Source organism: Harpia harpyja, chromosome 21, assembly GCF_026419915.1.
Source record: "Harpia harpyja isolate bHarHar1 chromosome 21, bHarHar1 primary haplotype, whole genome shotgun sequence".
NCBI classification, from domain to species: domain Eukaryota; kingdom Metazoa; phylum Chordata; class Aves; order Accipitriformes; family Accipitridae; genus Harpia; species Harpia harpyja.
In genome coordinates, this window is record NC_068960.1 from 1,977,531 (window position 1) to 1,999,314 (window position 21,784).

General features: G+C 48.5%; 3 protein-coding genes and 1 non-coding gene across 4 annotated transcripts; 2 read left to right on the forward strand and 2 right to left on the reverse strand.

Annotated features, from left to right (window-relative positions):
* The first annotated feature begins 2,154 nt into the window (after positions 1 to 2,154).
* Positions 2,155 to 6,492, forward strand: NOXO1 (NADPH oxidase organizer 1). The gene is made up of 8 exons (XM_052773387.1): positions 2,155 to 2,219; positions 2,677 to 2,757; positions 2,873 to 2,948; positions 3,452 to 3,632; positions 3,895 to 4,088; positions 4,385 to 4,498; positions 4,787 to 4,904; positions 5,163 to 6,492. Exons 1-8 carry the CDS (start codon positions 2,199 to 2,201, stop codon positions 5,815 to 5,817), a joined length of 1,440 nt encoding a protein of 479 aa, XP_052629347.1. The 5' UTR covers positions 2,155 to 2,198; the 3' UTR covers positions 5,818 to 6,492.
* A 455-nt stretch (positions 6,493 to 6,947) lies between these two features.
* On the reverse strand, positions 6,948 to 17,477 carry TBL3 (transducin beta like 3). Its single transcript, XM_052772495.1, has 22 exons — positions 17,389 to 17,477; positions 17,189 to 17,240; positions 17,011 to 17,103; positions 16,695 to 16,742; positions 16,250 to 16,391; positions 15,643 to 15,727; positions 15,006 to 15,173; positions 14,596 to 14,671; positions 14,062 to 14,158; positions 13,448 to 13,644; positions 12,926 to 13,067; positions 12,381 to 12,439; positions 11,744 to 11,847; positions 10,929 to 11,079; positions 10,554 to 10,784; positions 9,864 to 9,934; positions 9,294 to 9,450; positions 8,816 to 8,874; positions 8,219 to 8,322; positions 7,914 to 7,985; positions 7,343 to 7,501; positions 6,948 to 7,185 (listed from the first exon to the last, which is right to left on the reverse strand). The coding sequence occupies exons 1-22, from the start codon at positions 17,433 to 17,435 to the stop codon at positions 7,073 to 7,075; spliced, it is 2,427 nt and encodes an 808-aa protein (XP_052628455.1). The 5' UTR covers positions 17,436 to 17,477; the 3' UTR covers positions 6,948 to 7,072.
* Positions 17,478 to 18,128: 651 nt separating this feature from the next.
* On the reverse strand, positions 18,129 to 18,255 carry LOC128135052 (small nucleolar RNA ACA64). Its single transcript, XR_008232917.1, has one exon. It is a non-coding gene; the product is annotated as a small nucleolar RNA ACA64 (small nucleolar RNA).
* A 508-nt stretch (positions 18,256 to 18,763) lies between these two features.
* On the forward strand, positions 18,764 to 21,636 carry RPS2 (ribosomal protein S2). Its single transcript, XM_052772510.1, has 7 exons — positions 18,764 to 18,980; positions 19,074 to 19,163; positions 19,625 to 19,732; positions 20,336 to 20,509; positions 20,593 to 20,752; positions 21,224 to 21,315; positions 21,513 to 21,636. The coding sequence occupies exons 1-7, from the start codon at positions 18,825 to 18,827 to the stop codon at positions 21,591 to 21,593; spliced, it is 861 nt and encodes a 286-aa protein (XP_052628470.1). The 5' UTR covers positions 18,764 to 18,824; the 3' UTR covers positions 21,594 to 21,636.
* The last annotated feature ends 148 nt before the right edge of the window (positions 21,637 to 21,784 follow it).

Genomic DNA, 21,784 nt, shown 5'->3' on the forward strand with positions numbered 1-21,784 from the left:
TTGTATGTTTTCCACGTCCCCCTCCTGCCTGGATTCCCTGAAAATGGTGAAATACGGCAAAGCTTTTGGAACTAGCAATTGCCGAAACCAAGGCTGTTTCCTACTCTTTTTTCCACCAGCACCCGCAGTACCTGCTGACGTGGAGTGACGTGCTGTCTGAACCTCCCCTGGCCACCTCCTGCGCATACAGAGATTGCAGCTCCTCTAAGATCTTAATTGTCTTTTGCTTTTCCCATTCAAGGTAAATTTGTTTAAACCTTTACATTCTTGGAAATACATTGTGTTTTGTGTTTACTCTGAGACAGGAAACCAATCAAATGTGCTTTGCTGGTTCCAGCAACCAGAGTCTGGTTCCAGCTCTTTCCAAGATCCATGTAACAAAGCCATGTAAAGGCGAGCTTGGCCTTGGCTTGGCTCCCAAGGAGAAGCCTGTGAGCGTGGGTATGATGACAGGGAGTCGGCAAAGGGTTTTGCCACCTCGGAGACTGGTAGCTTCTAGATAAGCACGATCGTAAAGAATAAACTCGCTGGACAAAGTGATTTCTTCTCTCTACATAAAAACCTTACCTTTTGAGCCAGGTAGATTTAACAGCACATGCTTTTGCTGGACCCTTTGTGAACAGCGGGATGGAGGGTCTGATTCCGTTGCTGTTGAGGGCAGTGAGCTGCTTTGCCTCGCCTTTCTGCAGGGCAGCTCCTGTCTAGCTTCATGAGCCAGGAAGTGCCCTGGAGATGCCATCGAAGGGTTTTTCACACCAAATCTGCCCATGGGACCGCAGTGCTCTCTGGATAATTTTCCCTTCCCAATGCAGAACAGATATCCAGCAGCAATAGATTGAACTGCAACAAAAACACTTCCTTTGTCCCCAGAAACTGCCATCCTGCTGCGCAGGAGCAGCCTCATGTGCTCATGAAACACAAACCATGGCCCTGCTCACGGTATTTTCTGGCCATCCAGAAGGAATCTTCTTGTTTGGCTTCCCATTCAGATTCTGGTGGGGCGTTTCTGGTACATGAAAAATCATCTGCAGCTGTTGCTGAGGGTTTTGAGACACCAGGTGTAACTGGAAAATGAAAGGGAAGGCAGGGCTGAGCCTCTCAATTTGGGCTCCAATAATGATAATGATTCAATTTAGGCTTCATCAAAGAAGAGGGGGAGGGAGGTCGGAGAAGGCGGTTTGATCACACAGATGCCCATCAGCCAAGTCATAACCTGAGGCATGCTAAACGCAGCAGTTCAGTGAAAGGACAGGCTTTCCAGGGCTGTAATTACCGCTCCTGCCGTGCCTCCAGGCAGTGGGAGCGGGTCCGTGGGAAGAGCTGCTGGTCGCCCTGGGTGGGTACGGACACCTGGCTCGATGCGGGACAGAGCACAAGGCACTTGGATCTGAGTCTCTGTTGCGTATTTACACCTGAGAAGCTTTGGGACTTTTTCAGTTACACCCCAGGGATGTGTTTGTTCATCCTTTGCTCCAGCAACGTTGGCATCAGCAGCTCCCGCTACTTTCTGATAGCATGCAAATATTGATATAGCTACCAGAAATCCATTTAAAATGAAGTATCTTAGCAGATGGGACAAGGCAGTAAAGAAAAGAGATTTTTAACAGCTCGATTTTTAACACACGTCGAGTTGTGCCTGATTTGTGCTTTACAAGAAGCTGTGTTCTTAATCAGTTTTTGGACCTGGTGTGAGCGCAGCCCAAGCTGCAGGCAACTCTGACAGGCACGTCTGTGCAATATAGCCATAAACACAACACATTCATCCCTGGAAATGTATTTTAGTTCACAGCAGGTGTTGCTGCCCTAGTGACCTCCCAGACACCCAGGGATGATAAACCGACTCATTTGCAGGGCCAGGCTCGCTTTCTGACATTATTCTAGCAAGGATGTGATAAGGTGCTTCTCCTCCCCAGCTCTCTGAACTATGGCCTTGCCATCTGCACTCCAAAGTATTTGCATGTTACAAGCAGGGAGGCAGGTAAAAGGCACGCGGTAGTTTGCCAAATTACGGAATTTCTGCCGGCGTTACTGGGCGGAGGAGGAAGCGCGGGAACGCCTGTGCCCTGCCTCCATCTCCAGCATATTTAACCACGGGAGTCGTGCCCGGAGCTGCATCTCTGCTCAGCCTCCAGTTGCCCTGGGGAGGGAGGAAGATGAGCTGCGGCAGGTACCCAGTGGATGTGAAGGCTGTAGGCTTGATGCAATGCAGAAAGCAGAAGGTACTTTAATGCTTTTTTTGTTGTTTTTTTTTTCCTCCTTAAATATTTACAAATCGGGAAACTAGAGGGCTTTTTGAGTTATTCTTACAGGGATATACTTGTTCATTTCCCCACGGTATTGGGATCACAGCCTTGTGATCTAGGACAGGGGTCTTGGACTTGTTTTTTAATGGGCTTAATATCACAAGAAAATGGTTATCTATCTTCCATTCTGCTGTCTTTCTGTTCACAGTGTCATAAAATTCTTCCGGTTTTAACAATGATTATCCATTTGGGACTCTAAAATTAAGGAAATATTTTTGTAGGTCTAGTGTTTAACTTAATTTTTTAATATAACAGTCTTGCAGCCTGAAGCCAGAACTAAACCACAGATCCTGACAAATGCTGATTGCTTGAAAGCATCCAATATTGAACACTGTAATTTAAAAAAATGCACTTTTCCCTTTTATTTTTTCAGAACTACATGATGTTTGTGTCTTGGTCAGATCAGAACAACATTCTCATCTACCGGACATTTGAAGACTTTAAGAGGTTCCATGTAAGTGAGTATTTCCCTGAAAAATACGATTCCTGTCCTGGGGAGGGGGAAAAGGAGCCCAGCCATGTGTCAGGGCTGCGAAGCACCACTATTCTCTCCTTCTCCTCACTTTTAGAAAGAGCTGAAGAGAAAATTCCCCATCGAGAGTGGCTCACTCAGGAGATCTGACCGGACAATACCCAGGTTTAAAGGTAAGGAGAACAAATCTCTGATGGACCAACAAACACGATAGAGCTGTCAGGGACAGTTGTAACTGATGACATAGACTTCAGTCTCTGAGTCTGACCTCCTCTGGAACAGATTAACAGTTCACTCCTGCTCATGGCATGGTACTGCTGGGTTGTATCAATGTGCTTGGGTCTATTACAGACTTAAAATAACCCAGAAAGACTTTTTTTTTTTAACAGATAATTGCACTTGGTAAATTAATATTACACTTTAAATATTGGCCCAGAGCTCCTTGCAACATTTAAATGTGAACAAGGATAAATTTTAGATATTCAAAAATTGTATCAGGCACTATCGAAAATGATAGGGAGGCAGAGACAGCTGCAGTCTCGACTTCTTACAGTTTGGGCTTTTGCGGGGAAGGGTGGTAGGTGAGGGCACCCCCATCTTCAGGCAAAAGATGCTGCTCTCAAGGCATCCAGATCCGTTGTTGTCTTACACCAGCTTTGCTCTTGTTATTTTAAAGATGCAAATGTGAAGCAGAGGAAGAGTGGGAAGCTGAACAGGTGCCTGGAGATACTGAAACTGCTGGAAACTTATTCCCAGGAGCTGCTGAAAACAGATGCTAAAATCTCTCAGGGTGAAGATGTGATTCAGTTTTTCAAGGCACAGACCCAAGACCTAGATCCCTCCTTTCCTGAAAACAGGTATGAAATCTTATTTGTATTTTTTGTTTGCATGTGTCTTCATGAAACAGAAATGTTACAGAATATGGGTAGAAGAGAAACAGTGCTTACATACCAGGCCAGCAGAGCAGGGAAGTTCTACTGAATGCTTTAATGCATGTTTCTGTTGTTTCTGATGCCTAAGCTTTTCTTAGCTTATTGCATGGATGATTTTACCCAAATCAATACTAAACTCAACCTTCAGTGAGTTTTCAGTAAACCGATATTAAACTTTATTTTTCAGTGTTGTGATAATGCCATCAGAAATTGGAGGGGAAAAGAAAAACCAGCCACAGCAGCAGCTCTCCTCTATTACACATCCCCAGGCATCCCAGAGCTACAGATGCATTGAAACCTTTGAAACCAAAGACACAAAGAACAAGACTTTCAAAGTCGCTAAGAAGGAAATTGTTGAAGTGTTAATCAAAGACATGACTGGTATGTTTGATAGAGATTCTTCTGTTTCAGGGATGGATGGTGTAGATTGATTCATAGCTTGGCAAATACTGAGTCAGTAGCATCACAAGCGCGGGTGGGTGTTTGCACGTGTGGTGTGCCTACCTGGCTTTACACAGGAGGAAAGAACTAAATGTCAGTACGGCATCGGCCAGGCACTGAGCTACTCTGCAGAGTGTCCCTCCTGTCTCTTGTGGCAGAGCAGCCCCTACCCAGGGACTATGGTCATCTGTCTACTTGCAGGCTGTAAAAAACCTTTTTTTTGCTGTTTGCTGCAGGATGGTGGCTAGTGGAAAATGCAGACAAGCAGATAGCCTGGTTCCCAGCCTCGTACCTGGAAGAGATTGACGTCCACAAGGACATCCAGAATGACTTGAGCTCAAATGAGGAGGGTAAGTATGCTTCTGATCCCTGGGACACCACATTCTGCCTTCAAAAAAATGAGTTCTGCAAAAAAACCTGCCACTTTAACCATTGCTTGGAGTCCCTGCCTGGATCTCTGGAGCTCTGACTTTTCTGATGAGCCCTGCCACCAGCAGGGTCTCTGAGCAAATCAGTCACTCACAGGGACACTTGCCCTGCAGCTCTCACTTGCTCCCCAGGGCTGCTGAGCTGGTCTGTCACAGGGATGGAGGCATTTTCTCCGCAAGGCAAAACCAACCTCCCTCTTCTCTCTGCAGGCAGCCTGTACTTTGTTGTGCGGGCCTACGAGTCCCAGAAGGCTGACGAGCTCTCTCTGAACAATGGTGTCATCGTGGAGGTGGTCAGGAAATCTGACAATGGCTGGTGGCTGATCCGGTAAGGAGGCTTTTCCGAAGCGCTCGCCCCCTGAGGGAGCCGGTTACCTGCTGCAGGTGCTTCTTGCCTGCTCCTCCCCAAGCAGGGTGCAAAGGGGCTCCCCCTGAGTTGACTGCCCTTGGCTGGGGATGGTTTTCCCCCTCCTCATGCCCCGTGTACAGCATTGGGCTGAGTCCCCTGGGTGCTCTGCTCCCTCCCCGTGGTCTGAGCTGGGAGAAGGGCTCTTCTCAGTGTTCCTTTTCATCCTCCCCCCCTCAGATACAACGGCCGTACCGGCTACATGCCCTCCATGTGCCTCCAGCCCTACAAGAATCCTCACCACAAGCTCCAGACCATCATAAGCTGCGGGCTCAACATCTCCACCCCGAACCTCTGCTCCTCCCTGACGGCTCCCCAGCCGCAGGGTGAGGCTGCAGGACAGCACAGGGTTCAGGCTTGCTCTTCCCTTGACCGGACTGAAGAGGACGTGAGCTCTCCGAGAAGCAGATCGCAGTCTCTGCCCAGGGCCAGCTCCACCCCGGACCTGGAGTCAGACAGCTTGTCCCTCAGCTCGGGGAGCAGCAGCGAGCAGGACGGACGGCTGAGCTGGAAGCCTGACTTGTCAAGATCTCTGCCCGAAGTCGAGCAGGCCAGGAGCTCTCCCGTGGGACGTGCCTTGGCCACACGCAGCAGCAAGTCTCCACGCCTCACCCACAAGGACAGGAACGATTCTGGCTTTGTGGAATCATCTGCGGCTGATCTAAGTTACTCCCTCACTGACCCAGACTTGGCCGCTTGTGTCCCCAAGGTGCCCGTGCGCCCCTCAGCCCACGAGATCCTCCAGAAGTGCAGCACCATCACGAAGCGAGCCGTGCAGCAGTCTTCCTCCCGGCCGGCCCTCCAGGCTCTGCTCCCTCTCCAGAGCGTGCACTAGTGCCCCCGGGGAGTCGGGGGGGTCACGGACTCAGCCCTGGGCCAGCACCACGACCGAGCCAGGCACCCTCCTCACCAAAGTCCTGCAGGAGCCGTGGGCAGTGGCACAGGGAGCATCAGGGCTTGGGACTGTCGCTTTCCAAGGACACGGTTAGATCCTGAGCGAACACGCATGTGGACGTTGCCTCCCTGGGTAACAGCGATTTGTGCTGCAGCTTGCAGTGGGAGGCTGGGGAGCCAGGAGGGGCTTTACTGGAGTTAGCGGGAGAGGTTTTAGTGGTTTAACTCATCAGGGGATCTGCTGAATGGCTGCGAGAACAAAAAAAAATCTGTTGGCTAGGAACCTCGTGTCTCTGACTGTTCTCTGCAGTGACGTCTGTGCAGGCGCAGAAACAAAAGTGGTTGTAGTACAGCAGCTTGTTTCTCAACTGAGCAAGGGGGCCAGAGCTCATTTTTATGAACAAAACATTCTTCTTTCAAGGGGTTCTGATTGTTACTGAAATTCACAGCAGTTCTCATCCTAAACTCATTTGCTAGAATTGAGTTAGAAAAATAGTTACAGGAAAACTTAAGACTTTTATATAGATTGCTACCTTTAATTTTAGTTATTCTCCCAGGTATCTGTTAATTTTTTTTGAAACAAACAATTTAACCAACTTGTGAGGTGGTTTTTGTCTCTAAAATAAAATACACGTAAATATCTACAAAGACTGCTTGGTTTTTATACTTCAAAAATTTACCAGCTGGGGAATTAAAATTGCATTTATCTCCCTCCCAGGTGTTAACATTCAGGCCAGGCACAGGCGAGAGTCCTGCCTTGGCTCAGGCTGCATTTTGCCCAAGCAAAGAAAATATTCAATGCCACAACACTGATCAATACACACTGCCTAGCTGGGCTTTGGGATGTGATACGACATTGCCAGTAGCCTCTCTCCACTCTGTAAAGTCTTTAAATCCCCAGTAAACACCAACTGCTTGTCCAGAGCCAGGTTCTGCCTTTTCTCCAAACTCAGTATTGTTGAAGTATCTGGGCCTCAAAATTCAGGGGTGAAAATACAAAGGGAAACCAGAGCTTGGCCAAAGAAATGACCCTTCCCTCTCATTAAGCCCCAAGGAGATTGAATGCTGGACTTGTTTTAGAAATTCAAACTTTAAAAATTTATTATAAAATACAGGAATATTCCAGTTGCCACACCTGGTGGGAAAGCATTTCAGACTCTCCCCCCCTCCAGAAGGAGCAACTGGTGGGAGGAGGGTCACAAAGTCACATCTTCCTGCTGGGACGCATCAGCCAGCCTCATGTTTTGCCACATGAAATCAATGAACATGGAGGCCTGCAGCAATCGGCTCAGTCTCTGAAAATGGCGCTCTGCAAAGAGAGAAATGCAATGATGAGCATCACAGGAGAGAAAGCTCACCAGAACAGGGTGCAAAAGTCTCTCTTCTCTTTAGACCAAGGCAAAGAGGGAATATTGACAACACAGGAGGAGACCTGAGGCTCAGCCTGTCCCTGCAGCGTGACTCACCAGTGTAAGGCAGCAGGGACTCCACAGCAGATTTAATGCCCGAGTACTGCAGCAGGCTGTCCGGTGCTTCATGCTTCAGGAGGGTTTCCATGACAGCTTGGGCCTCGTGGCAGTTTCGCGAGTTTGTATTCCACGTCACCAAAAACGTTAACACCGCCTCTAAGGAGGAAGGAAATTTGTACACAGACGCTGGCACGCAGGAGACGCCAAGTTAGAAAGCATCTCTTCTCTCTTACAGAGTGGTTCAGCTCCCACACACCGTGACTGACGAGCCCAGAGGGACAGAACAACCACGGACAGAACCGTTTCCTGAGCTGCCACAGGGACACCCTAAACAAGGGGGTGGTAAGGCCAGGCAAAGCCACTCGCACAGCTCAGAGCAGTTGCTGGTGTGCACCACGAGTAGCACCGTAACAAAGAAGCTGCCGTGGGCAGCAGTCCTGCTCGAGGGTGGCAAGAGCTCAGTGGTAAACGCTAAGTCTAAGGAGATTCTTCTCCTTTTAATTTCAGTTGAGAAAACAAGCCCCTAACCTGAAAGGTTATTTAGCACTTAAACCATGTTGCAACAAACCTTTCTGATCCTTCCGGAGCCGAACAATGTTCTCCTCCAAGTGCTTTCTCCCGTCAGTTTCCTTGAGGATGGCTGCAGAGAAATGAATAGTCCATGAAAGAGTCCAGTCCACGCACCCATGGGCTGAGAGCAGGGAGACCATTGGTTCTCTGTGGTGATTTCACTTATGAAAAGGGGAGTCATAAGAGAAAGAGAAAACTGAGGCTTTCAGACAATTAGACTTTGTAGTCGTCATCTACCTGCAAGAGACATTCTGGAAAGCAGAGAGGGCAGAAAAACACCTTCAGAGCACAGCGTGGACTCACCTTTGACCACCATCAACACTGTGTGCGGACGATCCAGAGAGATTGCCAACCCTAAAGCTTTGAGATATCTTTTCTCATGAAGTAGGTTAGAAAGCTCTTGCTCTCTGGAAGACAAATCAGGGTCAAGAGAGCAAGACAAATATTTGGTTGGTGGAAAAAAATGCTATACAGAAAGTAGCAGATTTAGCAATAATAGTGTGCGGAGGTTTAACGCCAAAAAGTCAATACTGCTTGCCAATGAATGCCTCAGTGCCCTCATGCAGATAATTACCCTGGCACATTCAAGGGCTCCCTGAACTATTCAGTGCTGGCTGAAGCAGGAGAAAGTGAAAGTAGGTTTCAGCTGTTTGACTTTGCTTCTCTTAGCAGTGCATAAACATAAAACTAATCAATTGTCAAGCTGACAGTATCATAGCAAGGCTTTGCAGGAACTAAAGATAAACTACAAAGTAGAAGAGACAACTGTGCCTTGACAGCCTCTAAATAGCTAAATGATGTGATATTCAGATTAGATGGAGCTGGATGGCTCTAGGTGTGGACAGTATCACTGGACAGAGTTTGCCTTTCACAGCTCATTATTGCACAAGATCAACTTACTTCATAATCTGCTCCTCCTGTTTAGCTTGCGCTTCCTTCTCTTCAATTTCAGTGACATCCTATAAAAAAAACAGGATACAACTTTGTCAGATCTTGCTTTAATACAGATGAATTTTTATTTAGCCATCAAGTGATTAGGAGACCAGTTTCTGCAGCAAGAGCTCTAGGTCAAGTAATTTAAGTGTTAAATCCAGCAACTTGCAGCCTCCCTCCAAACCACCTTTAGAACACCAGCAGGGCAGGCTGCTGAGGCCCATCTGCTGTTCCTTTTACAACGTCGACTGGGGAGATACAGTATGGCCCCCCCCCCCCCAAAACCCCAAGATATGCCTTACTGACCCAATTTCAAAGTGCAGAAAATGAGGAGAGCACGTGTCATGCTGGAACAGCGAGGAACAAGCCGCTGGGATCCTGAGCTCTCCAACTGCATTCTGATTACCAACCCAGAGAGGAAACACAGAAAGACCCCGTACTGCACCTTCCACAGTATGACGCAGGAGTCACTGGATGCTGTCACAACCATATCATCTTGCTTGTTGGAGTGAAGACCCCAGATTTTATCTTCATGACCATCTAACGTTTTCACACACTCGTTTGTTTTAATTGTCCAGAGCTTTAAGAGACCATCGGAACCGCTTTTGGAAGAGAAAGAAACACAACGCAAAGAATCACTGGATAGATCCATTTTCACTCTGCCTCACCTCAAATATCAGAGAAACTTGTCCCATTTCAACGCCTTTCGCACAGGAGCAGAACTAACCAAAAATGTCAAGGACGAGAGGCACCCTTAGCTCTGCCTAACTATAGCGTATGTCACCAACCCAGCAACGTCACAGCAGCTAACTAGAATCCCCAGCGTAACTGGAGAAGAGGAAGATAAGTCAGCCCCTGCAGAAAGCTTGGCATTAACATGGCATCTTCCTATCAGTCTTTCCAAAACTAAATCCATTGCACAAGACTCTTCCCTCTTGCTGCTGATACCAGCTAAGAGATTTCTCTTCTGATTAGTCTTGGCATCTTCCTCTAGACTCCTGGTGCAGGCACTTACCTGCTGAGCAGTTGTGTTCCTCGGCTTACAAAAACGATCTTCAGTACAGAGGCATCGTGACCTTCAAAGGTCTGGAAAACAGAAAGGAAGCTCAAAGGTGTTAAGAGTTGTTGCCACGCCTTTTGAGAGAGTCCTCTTTCAAGAGGATAATAGTTACTCCTAAAGCCCAAATAGGTAAATTCCAAAAAGCAGCCTCTATCCTTGGGACTTTTACTGTAGGTTCAAAGGGCAGTAGGAAATGACTGGTGCCCATACCCTTTCTTCAGACAACCTGCTTGCTTAGTAAGACACTACTGGGCTGGAAAGATAGCTTGGCTACGAACAGCGAGTCTGAAATTTAAACGTGCATGCTTTAACTTGATGGCCTCAGCTGTGTCAGGCAAAGTCAGCTTTCTTTCAATAGCGTGAATGTGCTTTTCCCCGTGATCAACCATGTAGCTCGTTGGTTAGCTAGAAGAGAAAGATCACTTGAGCACTGTGCGGATGCTTTTGTCCTGGAGCTTTGCATGCGGCTCATGGATCCAAGATCCTGGAGAACAAGGCTAGACCTGGATAGCTCTTCCTTCAGCATGGCCATGTTGCTACATTTCAGCTGCATTAACTAGCACGTTCTTTTCTGAAGCAGCCTTAATTAATCCCTGTAGCATGCACGGGTTGCCTAGAGCAAGGGGCAGTCTGAGTTCTCATTACCTTCAGACAGCTGAAGTCCCGAAGACCCCAGAGCTTCAGCGTCCCATCTGCTGAAGAGGTGGCCAAGACCTGATCCACTGGGGAGAACTGCACACACCAGATTCCACGCTTATGTCCAGTGAAGACACCCAGCAAAGAGCAATCAGAACAGGACCACAGCTTGGCCAGCCGATCCTGTGAGCCTGTGGCAATCAGCTTGTCATTTGGAGAAACTGCCACGCTGTTTATGTCCTAGAGAAGTCACAGAAGTACAGAGAGTGCAAAGCAGTTTAAGTCTTCACTCTAACTGTCGGACAGGTAATAAACGTAGGGTGCAACACAGGAGAGAAAGATTTAAGTACTAAAAGCATGTTCTAATGTCAGGCAGAGCTTTACCTTGTCATGACCCCTCTCAGTCACTTTTGCGTGAAGGTTTTCTGGACTGGAGATCAAGGCTGCTTTTGCTTTGGAAGTGAGGGATTCCGGGATATTCCAGATCTTGATTGTGCAGTCCTGGCTGCTGGTTACTATGAAGCTTTCTTTCAGTCTGAAAGGAATAAAAATGTCAAGTGTAATGAAGCAAAACAGTGGCTTCCCCTGCACAGAAAAAAAAGGCATTTTCCTCCCCTACTGGGATCTACACACATTCAGTCACTCTGCTGGGATGTGAAACAGAGTGCTTTAATGTTTTTTCAAGCTGTCTTTCATTTTACTTAGGTCCCTGGCACAGCCTCCAGTAATTCAGACATTAGCCAAGAACACTGCTACCTCTCTTCATTTACACAGGTATACTGCAGCTCTTGAACAGGCAAGCTGGACTTCCAGACTGCTAGGCAGCACAAAGAAAGGAGAAAAGCTGATAAACAGACACGCTATTCAAGCAAGCACCTTCACAGACACATTCCCTTCACTCCCCAACCCTCCTCTCCAGATCACTCAAGCTTTATCTGGCAACTTATCCAGCTGCTGCTCTTTCAGGCAACCAGGAGTTAGACTGACAAAGAAATGCAAACCTATGGATAGACAGATGTGCATCCGAAAAAAAAAAATCATTCTTCCTTCAAACTCGGAGCACCATGGCAAGCTGGGACCAAGAATGAGAAACAGCATGGCTCAGAGGCAGGCATCCACCAAAACATTCACTGTGAGGATCAGCAAAGCAGCCATGACTCAACATTTGCAAAGGGAAACCCTTGTCTGATTTTTTTTACCTTGAGCAAGAGACAGCGCCTACTCCATGCGCATGACCCAATCCTTGGGCAACACAGATCACCCTTCCATCTTTGTTCATCCGCCAGACTCGAAGGCTTTTGTCCTGTAATGGGAGAGGACAGAAACTGCTGTGCTTTTTGACAAGTGATCAGTTCCCCATGCATTCACCACATCTGTGAGCATAACTATTCACTTATTTTCAAGATTGAACCTTTGCCTGCATTTGTCAGAGCAGGGGAGGGCAGACACAGCCAAGCAGGGTGCACTGCAGGCTGGGATTCCAGCATGGAGGTTTATTTCTGGGTGTATCAGGGCAGTTGGCACCTTTTCTTCCGACACAGTTTTTACGCACAGCTCCCCATCAGTCTCACACTAATGACATGTCTGAACTCTAATGCAAGAGCAAGATGCTTGGAGAATGAGACATCTCCTTTTGGGCTAATAAAATACAATCAATCACATTTCCCCAGGGACAATTAAAAAGGGAGAGTGGAAGAACCTTGTATTTGGGGGATGTAGCAGACAGGAATTCCATCTGAACAAAAGCCCTTTCTGGATCACCAAAAAGGAATACAACTCCACCCATAAAGATCACTAGAAATGAAGAGTTTCATTAAGTGAAGAAAACTAACACACCTTAGCACAGCTGACAAACATGAGGCCTTTTCTGAAGACATCCAAAGCAAGAATTGTTTCTAGACAAGAAGAAAAAACAGCTGGATGCAAAGTAATACTGAAATAGGACAACAGAAATGTGTGAATTAGTGAGTCCACTGCTTACTGACTGGGGGAAGGTTTGGGACACTCGGAACACAACATATCCACACTAACTACAGAGTGACGGGCTGCTTATGGCATTGGTGCGAGTCTGTCACTTGCAGCCACAAAACTGCATTCAGAGCTCGCATTTATGTACCTACATCTTTAGCTCCAATTTAAATTGATCTCACTGCTAGTGAGAGGGACTGAACTGACAGACCTGGAAAAAGAAAATTAGTGTCTGCAAAAGCAAGACAGCATAATATATCCTTTCTCCACACAACTCCAAAACCTGTTGTGATGCCATTCCAGAGAGAACTTGAGGACTCCAGTCTCCACATAAGAGTTGTGAGAGAAGCTGGATAAAGCAATACTTGCACACCTCCCTCCCACCCACCCACATCCGAGCTGAGCACACACACCTGTGTGGCCATAGAGGATCTGGCAGTGTGATGTTGCCAGTTCAAACACTTTCAGCTGAGGACTGTTGGTAGCCACAACAATGTGAGAATCACCAGGCCCAAGGAACTTCACATCCAGAACCTCATCATTGTAACCTGCAAGCTGAGGATGGCAGAACAGGAACAGTTTAACAGGGAGAAGCCAGCTGGTTAGAGAAGTACCAAATGGCACCACACTCAGTGAGGCTGCATTACTGCTACCTTTCATTTAATACTGCATGTAAAAATCTTATTAGACATAAGCCAGAGCACAGGACGGATTTCTGGCTAGGCCTGTTCTGCTTTCTTTTTCCTATGTTTGTCCCTGTGCAATATTCCTCCGAACAACCCCACCAGTGAAACTGGCTTTCTGGCTTGTAACCAAGGAACAATTCAAGAACAGGCAGGACGCAAGAGCACCCCTAGACAAAGCTTTCACCTGAAGCAGAGCTGATCCTCAAGTACAGACAAAGGAACAGGAAAAGGGAGGCTGAGGGTTGTTACCTGCTTCCTGAGCTGAAGAGTTTGAGCATCATAGAAAACAATGTTGTGTTCCACAGACACTGTGACAATCTCATTTCTCTCGGGCACAAGCATGCACTGGGTGAGACTGCGCTCGCTGGCCTCCTCCTTCAACTCAAAGGGCACAGGCTGGGTATATACACAAGCAGCTGTGGCAACTTCCCAAACTTTCAGGATGCCTAACAAAAATGATGATATAAGTTATCTGTCAGAGCCACCGTTTTAGACAGCAATTCTCCAAAGAATATAAAACAAACCCTGGCCTTGCCTACTGGAAAAAGGTACATAGCTTTAAAGCAGGACTGTGAAGAGATCCAATCATAGGAGCACGAAGGGCCACAAGGTTTTTCTCCAAATCAAACTTTTTTGCAGTTCGAAAACATACCTAGTTAAAGCTCCACAGCATGCCCGATCAATCCTGCTCATACACTATTGTTGGAGGGAGCCAGAAGGCTCTGCTCTCCAGCCCTCAGGAGTTCAGCCCAAGGCTTCTGCCACACAAAGAACATACATCCCAGGAATAATGGCAATGCAGTGTCTTAAGTACCGTCTTTCCTCAGCCTACAAATCTGGCAGCAACGTGCCAGGACACTCACCTTTGCTGCCAGCTGTGACAAAGTGCAACCCCTGTTTCTTCACACCCAGTTGAGAGAAATCTCCCTTTCCAGGTAACAAGATGGCAGCTTCCACACTCTGCAAAAGAGTTGGTGAAATACAAGCTGAGCGCAAGGGACCGGAGTCCCATTTCAGCAGCCAGAGCTGTGCAACAGCCTGCTAGTGCTGACAGACGCACACACACCACACTCCACTACCCCAGACTGCATGGCTACCATGGACAGGCAGGCAGATACAATGACAGAAAAAAGTTTTTATGTGCCTGTCCTTCCTTCCTCCTCCAGCACTGAGGCACTGGTGGAATGTGTTTCCTCAGACTGCCCAGGCATGACCACACCAAGCAAGGAGAGAAAGAAAATAAACAGCTTTACACACAGTTTTAAGCTCTCGGGAAAGTACAAGGGAGAGAAACCTGACTTCACAATATATAGGAACCTGAAGAGGGAGAGGTACCGTAGGACCATGACCTAGAAACTACAAAGGATCTCAAAGGAATAAATGAAATGCAATTTCACCTCGTAGACAGGGACGGTTCGTTTACTTTCTCTGGTTTTCAGGTCCCACACCATACAGATTTTATCACGGCCAGAACTGCAAGTTAAAAGAGCAGTTTCAGTGCTAAATCCATTCAACTCAGGCTCTCAGAACTCAAGCTCTGAGTGCAAATTTGGAATTGTGGGAGTTCAACACCTCTCTGAAAAGGCCCATGTGAAAGAAAGCACCAGCCTTCCATGTGGCAACACAGTATACTGCAGGAAACACAGGTGCTGACACCCTCAGTTACTCACTTGTATGGTCAAGCAAAGACTGTACACTTGTAGCAAACCTCCTCACAGGAGAACCTTCCCAGACCCTACAGAAACACCCAGTCTCTGGCAGGAGGCGGGGTGAACAGGAGAAAGGCTAAGCTTCTGCAAGGCTTTACCTAATGAGCGTGTTTCCATCTGCAAATGCCAGCGAGGTGACAGCACTGAAGTGGCCGTCCAGCATAGCAACACACTTGCTGGAATTCAGGTCCCAGATGCGGATTTTGTAGTCAATTGAGGAGGAGAAGAGTTGCAGACGGGAGATATCCGGGTGGAACTCAACAAGGCTAGACGGAAGGAGATGCACTTGAACAGGACAGGAATAAACTATCTGGCATGCTGGCATTAGCCCAACATTTAAATAAATATACATTCTACACAAAGAGTTTGTCAGATCAATTGACATGAATTTGTAAGAGGACTTTCTTTGTAGAATTTCATTCCTCTGCTGCCCACCAGGAAAATTTACAACTGATCTTTGCCAGTCTTTCCACATTCTCGAAGTACATCAGCTAGCAAGCACAGATACTCTATTTAGATCCCAACAAATTTCTTGACCAAACTGTTTCCTCTCTGAGCTAAAGTCAGTCATAGCCCTGCTCCTTCACTAGACATCTCAAAAATCAGGAAGCAGAAGACCCCAGAACCTGCTCAGAATGGGCCTTTATATTCCATTAACTCAAGACATTTCACATCAATCCTAGCGTCCAAGCAGCACACTAACGCCAGCAACTGACAAGTAGGACTCATCCTTACTGTACAACTCCTGAAGATCCTTTTAGGTTGTGTGTGCAGTACTGTTTGATCATATCCCAGATCTTAATGGTGCTGTCACAGCCACCTGACAAAAGAAGGGCATATAAGAATGAACTATGGAGGAGAGAGACACACGAGGTCCGACATATCAGCAACTGTAAAATTTCATGGGTTGCAAAGGCAGCAGAAAGAAAAACGAATCTAATAACAACAACCCACACCAGGAGAAGTCCATGGAGCACCTTACACTTTCAGAGAGCTGGGCAAAACCTGACTGCTCAGAGTTAAACCCGAAGTACAATTACGTTATAGGTCATGCCTGACCTCCTCCATCTCCAAGAGTCCCCGTTCTACACCAGGATAGCAACGCCGCATCGTTTTATAGATGCCTGATACTTATCAGCGTTTTACTATATCTATTTTAGATAGAACATTGAAAGTATCTTGTCGTCTGTCAAGATGTCACTTCTATCTAAGTAAAAGCTCTTCTGATTACGTCTGAATTCAGATTACTACCTCAGGCTGTGTCCAGTTGAGCTACATTATTCAAAAGCAGAAGGGCTACTCAGTATCATTCCCATCGTGTGACTGTGAAATAGGACCGCACCTGTGGCTAACAACGTTGAAGTAGAGTCAAAGGCCATGCTAGCAACCGGCGCGATGTGCACGGCTTTCCATGTGCGAACACACTTGTTCTCTCGCCAGTTCCACTGCTTCAGCAACAGGGCTCGGCTCCCTGTCACAAGGATCTAGGCAAACGCAAGGCGAAGGAAAGCACGATTAACTACCAATTAGGTTTCAGTTTCTTTCAGTGCCTACGCACAAAGCGCAGGAATGCCAGCTGCTGTGACACCCTCGAAGCTCAGTCTCTCAGCATTCCTCTGCCTGACTTAAGCCCAGAAAGGGAGACAGACGGAAGCGCCTGAGAAGATAGATGCCACAGAGATCTCTGGAAACGGAGGGCGCTTCCAGGTGGAACAGCCTGCAGCGTTCACTAGCTTTACCAGGAGGCCTGACAGAGCGGCACAGAAAACCACAAAGCAAACACATACCTCATCATCGGGGCTAAGAACAAATGAACTGATATCCTCTTCGTCATCCTATAAAAACAAAAGGTAAAAAAACCCCACGGTTAAACACCCATGGAGAGCTCTCAGAGCTCCCTTCTCTACACACTTCTGCTGAGCACAGCCAGTCAGACAACACAAAGAGCATCTGCCGGCGTTCAGCACCATTCTCATCCTCCCCTCCACTTCTCGCTCCTGGGAGCTTTAGATCAACAGCCGGCGGTAGCAGTAAAGCCCCCCAGGAGCTTTGGAAAACCCTCAGCGGTCTCACCACCCGTCAGCAGCGGCTGGATCTCCTCACCTGCTGGAGGCTGTGGAGAGCTCCTGTTTCCACATCGATGACGTTCAGCTTGGTCCCACAGGGGCAAAACATGAACTTTCCATCTCGGTTTAGCTGGAAAAGAGGGAACGGGGAACCTGAAACGTTACAAGACCGGGAGATGAGATATTCCCAAACCTGCCCCTCGCTGCCTCAGTACCTGGACTCGCCCTCCTTTGTAGAAAGGCTCGATTTTCCTCGACACGGCATAGCTGGAAGGAACAAGAGAGAGAGAATCGCAGAGCGACCGTTAAACCAAAACTGCGGCGGCCTGTTCGCTCCCGACCGCGAAGCCCCAGGGCAAGCACCGCCACAGCCGCCCAGCCCCGGCGATCCCGTCGCGTCCCGGCCGCTCCTCACTTGCTCTTGAAGCGCACGGGGCTGACGGCGGCCTCCGCCGCCGCCATGTCCGACCCCACCGCGCTCCGCGTGCCGGCCGCTTCCGGCGCTCCCGGTTGCCACGGGAGAAGGCCACCACTTCCGGCGCATGCGAGTGACGCACAAGCAGGAAGACACCGGCGCCATCTTTGGTGCGGGCAGGAGGCGGCGCCCGTGATGGCGCGGAAAGAACTCCCGGTACTTTCGCCCCCCCCCCCCCCCCCCCGCCACTTCCCAACCAAGCATTCCCTCCCCGCCCCAACCACAGGGAAAGGTGGGATTTTTAGACAATGGGAACGACAAATAAAGAGACTCGACGAACGAGCTTTCAAGTAATTCATCTTTTATTACGCATAAAAACACATAACCGAATCCTCTCAAAGCCCTCCGGCTGCGAGTACTCTGTCATCGTCCGCTACAGCATCCCCTTTGCTTTGCCAGGCTCACCTTCACCAGCGGCCAAAAGGAACGAACGACGCCGAAGGAGAAGCAGCAGCCCACCGCACCGCACGCCGCGGGGCTGGCAGCTCGCAGCCGGGAAGGTAGGGCCGAGCTCTGCCACCTCCAGCAGCACCAGCAGGTCCGCTCCTCTCCATCAGCCGTCCGTCCGGGAAGGCCGAGCACTCCCGGGCCGCGCTCAGCACCTGCCGGCGGAGAAGGTCGCTCTGAGAAACAGCCGTGACCTCAGCACGCGTTATTCCCCCACGCATCCACAATACAGGGGTTATGGGAACATGGGTTTCACTCCCCACACACGTTACCGTGGGCAATAAGCTTAATGTTCCCTATGCTGTCGGCACAGTTATCTCACCGGGGGCCACAGGAGACCCCAAGTGATTTTCAGACCGCGCCTGGCACACATAGCTAACGCGAACCCCAAAGAACCTTCCCAGGCCGTTCACCGAGGTCCTCCCCTCCCGACACCAGCTCGGACAACACCAGAAACACACCCTAAGAGTGTTTTTAAAAGCTCAAGGAGCGCAGCAGGCGGCACACAGCGCTCCACACCTCACCTCCGCTCGGCTCGCCTCAGACTCACCCCTACGCGCGTGCGCATCCCCTTATATAGGCGGCTAGCGCGCATGCGCACGGCTGTCAGCGGTTCTGTCCGCCCCGCACCCTGTATAAGTGAGCGGAAGGCGCTGCTCTGCACCGTAATGTATTCCTCATTCATCGCGCGGGGCTCGCGTGGCGGGGCGGTCCTCTCGCGAGATCTCCGCGCAGTATAAATAGGGAGCGGCGGGGGGCTGAGGCCTTCTACTGTGAGAGCTCACGTAAGCGCGGCCGGGGGGACAGTATGGCGCCGGGGGAGCGGCGCGGCCTGCGCTCCATCCGCCCCCATCGGGGCCGCGTAGCCGGTTCCCGCCGGGGTGGCGGCGGTATCCCGGTTAACGGTCCCCTTCTCTCTGCTCTAGCAAATGGCGGACGACGCCGGTGCTGCGGGAGGTGCGGGAGCGGCCCGAGGGGGTTTCCGCGGCGGCTTCGGGACCGGGCTGCGGGGCCGCGGGCGCGGCCGCGGTAGGGGCCGAGGAAGAGGCCGCGGGGCTCGCGGAGGCAAGGCCGAAGACAAGGAAGTAAGTGGTTGCCGGGGCCGGAGCGGACTGCGTGGGGCTGTCCCGGGTGGCGAGGGGCTGCCGGTGACACTTTTCCACGGATTTCTTTGGTAGTGGATTCCTGTCACCAAGCTTGGTCGCCTGGTCAAGGATATGAAGATCAAGTCTCTCGAGGAGATCTATCTCTTCTCGCTTCCGATCAAGGTAAGCTGCTGTGAAGGCTGAAGTAACGTGCAGCAGAATCTCAGTCTGAACTGCAGAACTCGCAGTAGTTGCTGCGTTTGCTGTTTGGGATGCTCAGGTTAAGAGTGGTCGTGTTAATGACGATGGGAGCTGAGGACCGATGCAGTTGCTTGTAGCGAAGCGTGGTGGGTTTTGTGTGTTACCTTCTGCCTTGTGTGGAGAGGGCAGCGTGGTGCTCGAGTGTTTCACTGTCATAGTTCTAGTCGGTGATGGAAAAAATGAAATTTTAACTTGCTACGTTGGACTGCTTAGTATGCTAGAATAAGTTTATGCCTGCAAAATCTAACATAGTTAAATATCTATCGTTTAAAATACATGTCTGTAGGATTGTTGAAGTTAAATTGTAGGAACTTTACTAGCTGTGTTGAGTTTGTTTAAAAAGCGTGGCCTTGTGTGACTGATTAAATGACTGACTCTTGCAGGAGTCAGAGATCATCGATTTCTTCCTGGGGTCTTCTCTGAAGGATGAGGTTTTGAAGATCATGCCTGTCCAGAAACAGACTCGTGCTGGTCAGCGTACCAGGTTTAAGGTAGCCTATTTCTTCTGTTTTGTCATGTTGAAAACTTGGAGTGTGTTGTCTGCTGCTTTTTTGGTATTGTATTAATGAATTAGTTTAAATACTTTTATTTCTTTTAGCATCTAGTAAATATTTTGGTATGGGGAACAGCTTGTATAGCTTACAAAGTTACTGTATTAACTTTAAAACCCTAGTAATATGTTCAAGTGTTATTGAAACAGCCCTAGTGTGAAATTAAGTCATGCTTGTGCAGCAATGTTGGCTTTTCAGGGCCTGTGGTGGAGAGAGAAGTCTCAGGTATAAAGAGGGAATGCTGTTTGGAAATTATTGGGACTTTTGACCAGTATGAGGTTGTAGCAGGGAATCGAATCCTAATTCAGTTGTTTTTGACTGAAGGACAAGCTCTAAGGGGAAAAATGGGCTTCTTGAACTGTGAGCTCTGCTGTGCAAGTTTTAGCAGGTGCTGATTTGTACTTGGAGTGAGCTGCAGGTGTTCACTGCTGAGCATGCACCTCGAGTTGTCGTTGGTGAGAGACCCTGATGGACTGTGTTCTGCTGAGAGAGTGTTCCTGTGCAGTGCAGCTGCCACTAAGAGCTTTTTTTTTTTGACCCTAGGCTTTTGTCGCTATTGGGGACTACAATGGCCACGTCGGTCTTGGTGTTAAATGCTCTAAAGAAGTTGCTACTGCTATTCGTGGGGCAATTATTTTAGCCAAATTATCCATTGTACCTGTACGACGAGGCTATTGGGGGAACAAGATCGGCAAGCCGCACACCGTGCCTTGCAAGGTGAGAATGACTTGCTGGGCCCGGTTGCAGTGATCGTGCTGTAGCCTGTGTTTTGGGAGCTCTAACCTGTTGTGTTTGCCTAGGTCACTGGCCGGTGTGGATCTGTCCTGGTGCGTCTGATCCCGGCCCCCCGTGGTACAGGGATTGTGTCAGCCCCTGTCCCCAAGAAGCTGCTGATGATGGCTGGTATCGATGACTGTTACACCTCGGCCAGGGGCTGCACTGCCACCCTTGGCAACTTTGGTAAGCTTTAGGCTTTCGTGTTGTAGCTTAGCTGTACGAGCTGCTGTTTTTGTCATTGATGGGGATGCAACGTACCCTTTTCTGTAGTATTTTTTTAATCTGTGTGGAATCAAAAGCTTCTTGCAGTCAAGCAGAAGCCAAGACTTCTGCTGATACCTTTTACAATGCAGGCTAGTCCTGCTGTAGAGATCCTGAAGTTCTGTAATAGTTAATTACAAGAAACTGTGTTTTTATATGTGCATTGATGGTAAAAAAAGAAATCTCCCAATCTGCGCGATTGCACTTGTTTGAAGTAGTGTAATTGTCGTAAATGGAGAGAGAAAGAAACTTGAGTTTTGTGTGCATATGAGAGAGACCCTGCTATGGTCTCCCTGTTCCTTCCTAAATTCTACATTTTTGGAGCTGCGTGGGCGGGTACTAGTGAGGGGGTTTCTGTAGCTGTGACAAGCAATGTTTGACTTCTGTCCGTAGCTAAAGCCACCTTCGATGCCATCTCCAAGACCTACAGTTATCTGACCCCTGACCTCTGGAAAGAGACTGTGTTCACCAAGTCTCCTTACCAGGTAAGAGTATTTCTGCAATTTGCAGAAACAAAGGAAATAAGAGGAAAGCTCTGAAATACGAAGTAAAAATGTTGGATCTGAACTACCCCAGTCGTCCCCCCCCCCACACCTTGTTGGAAGGGGGTGCTGTGCTGAAAAACCCATGATAGTGGCTTAAGAAAATAAAGCACTGATTTTTTTTTTTTTTTTTTTTGCAGGAGTTCACTGATCATCTGGCAAAGACTCACACCAGAGTCTCGGTGCAGAGAACCCAGGCAGCTGCTGTGGCAACAACTTAAGTGGTTTTTGTACCAGACAATAAAGTCATCAGTGAACAAGAAACTGTGATTGGTTTGATGGGATGGTTAATGCCTTGGGCAGATGGATGAAATCTCTGCTGGGGATTTGAGTAGGTTCAGGTCTGTGGGCCAGAGCCTGAACATCTGTTGAATGAAATAGTATGTTACGTTATCCTGATCCTTGTTAATCA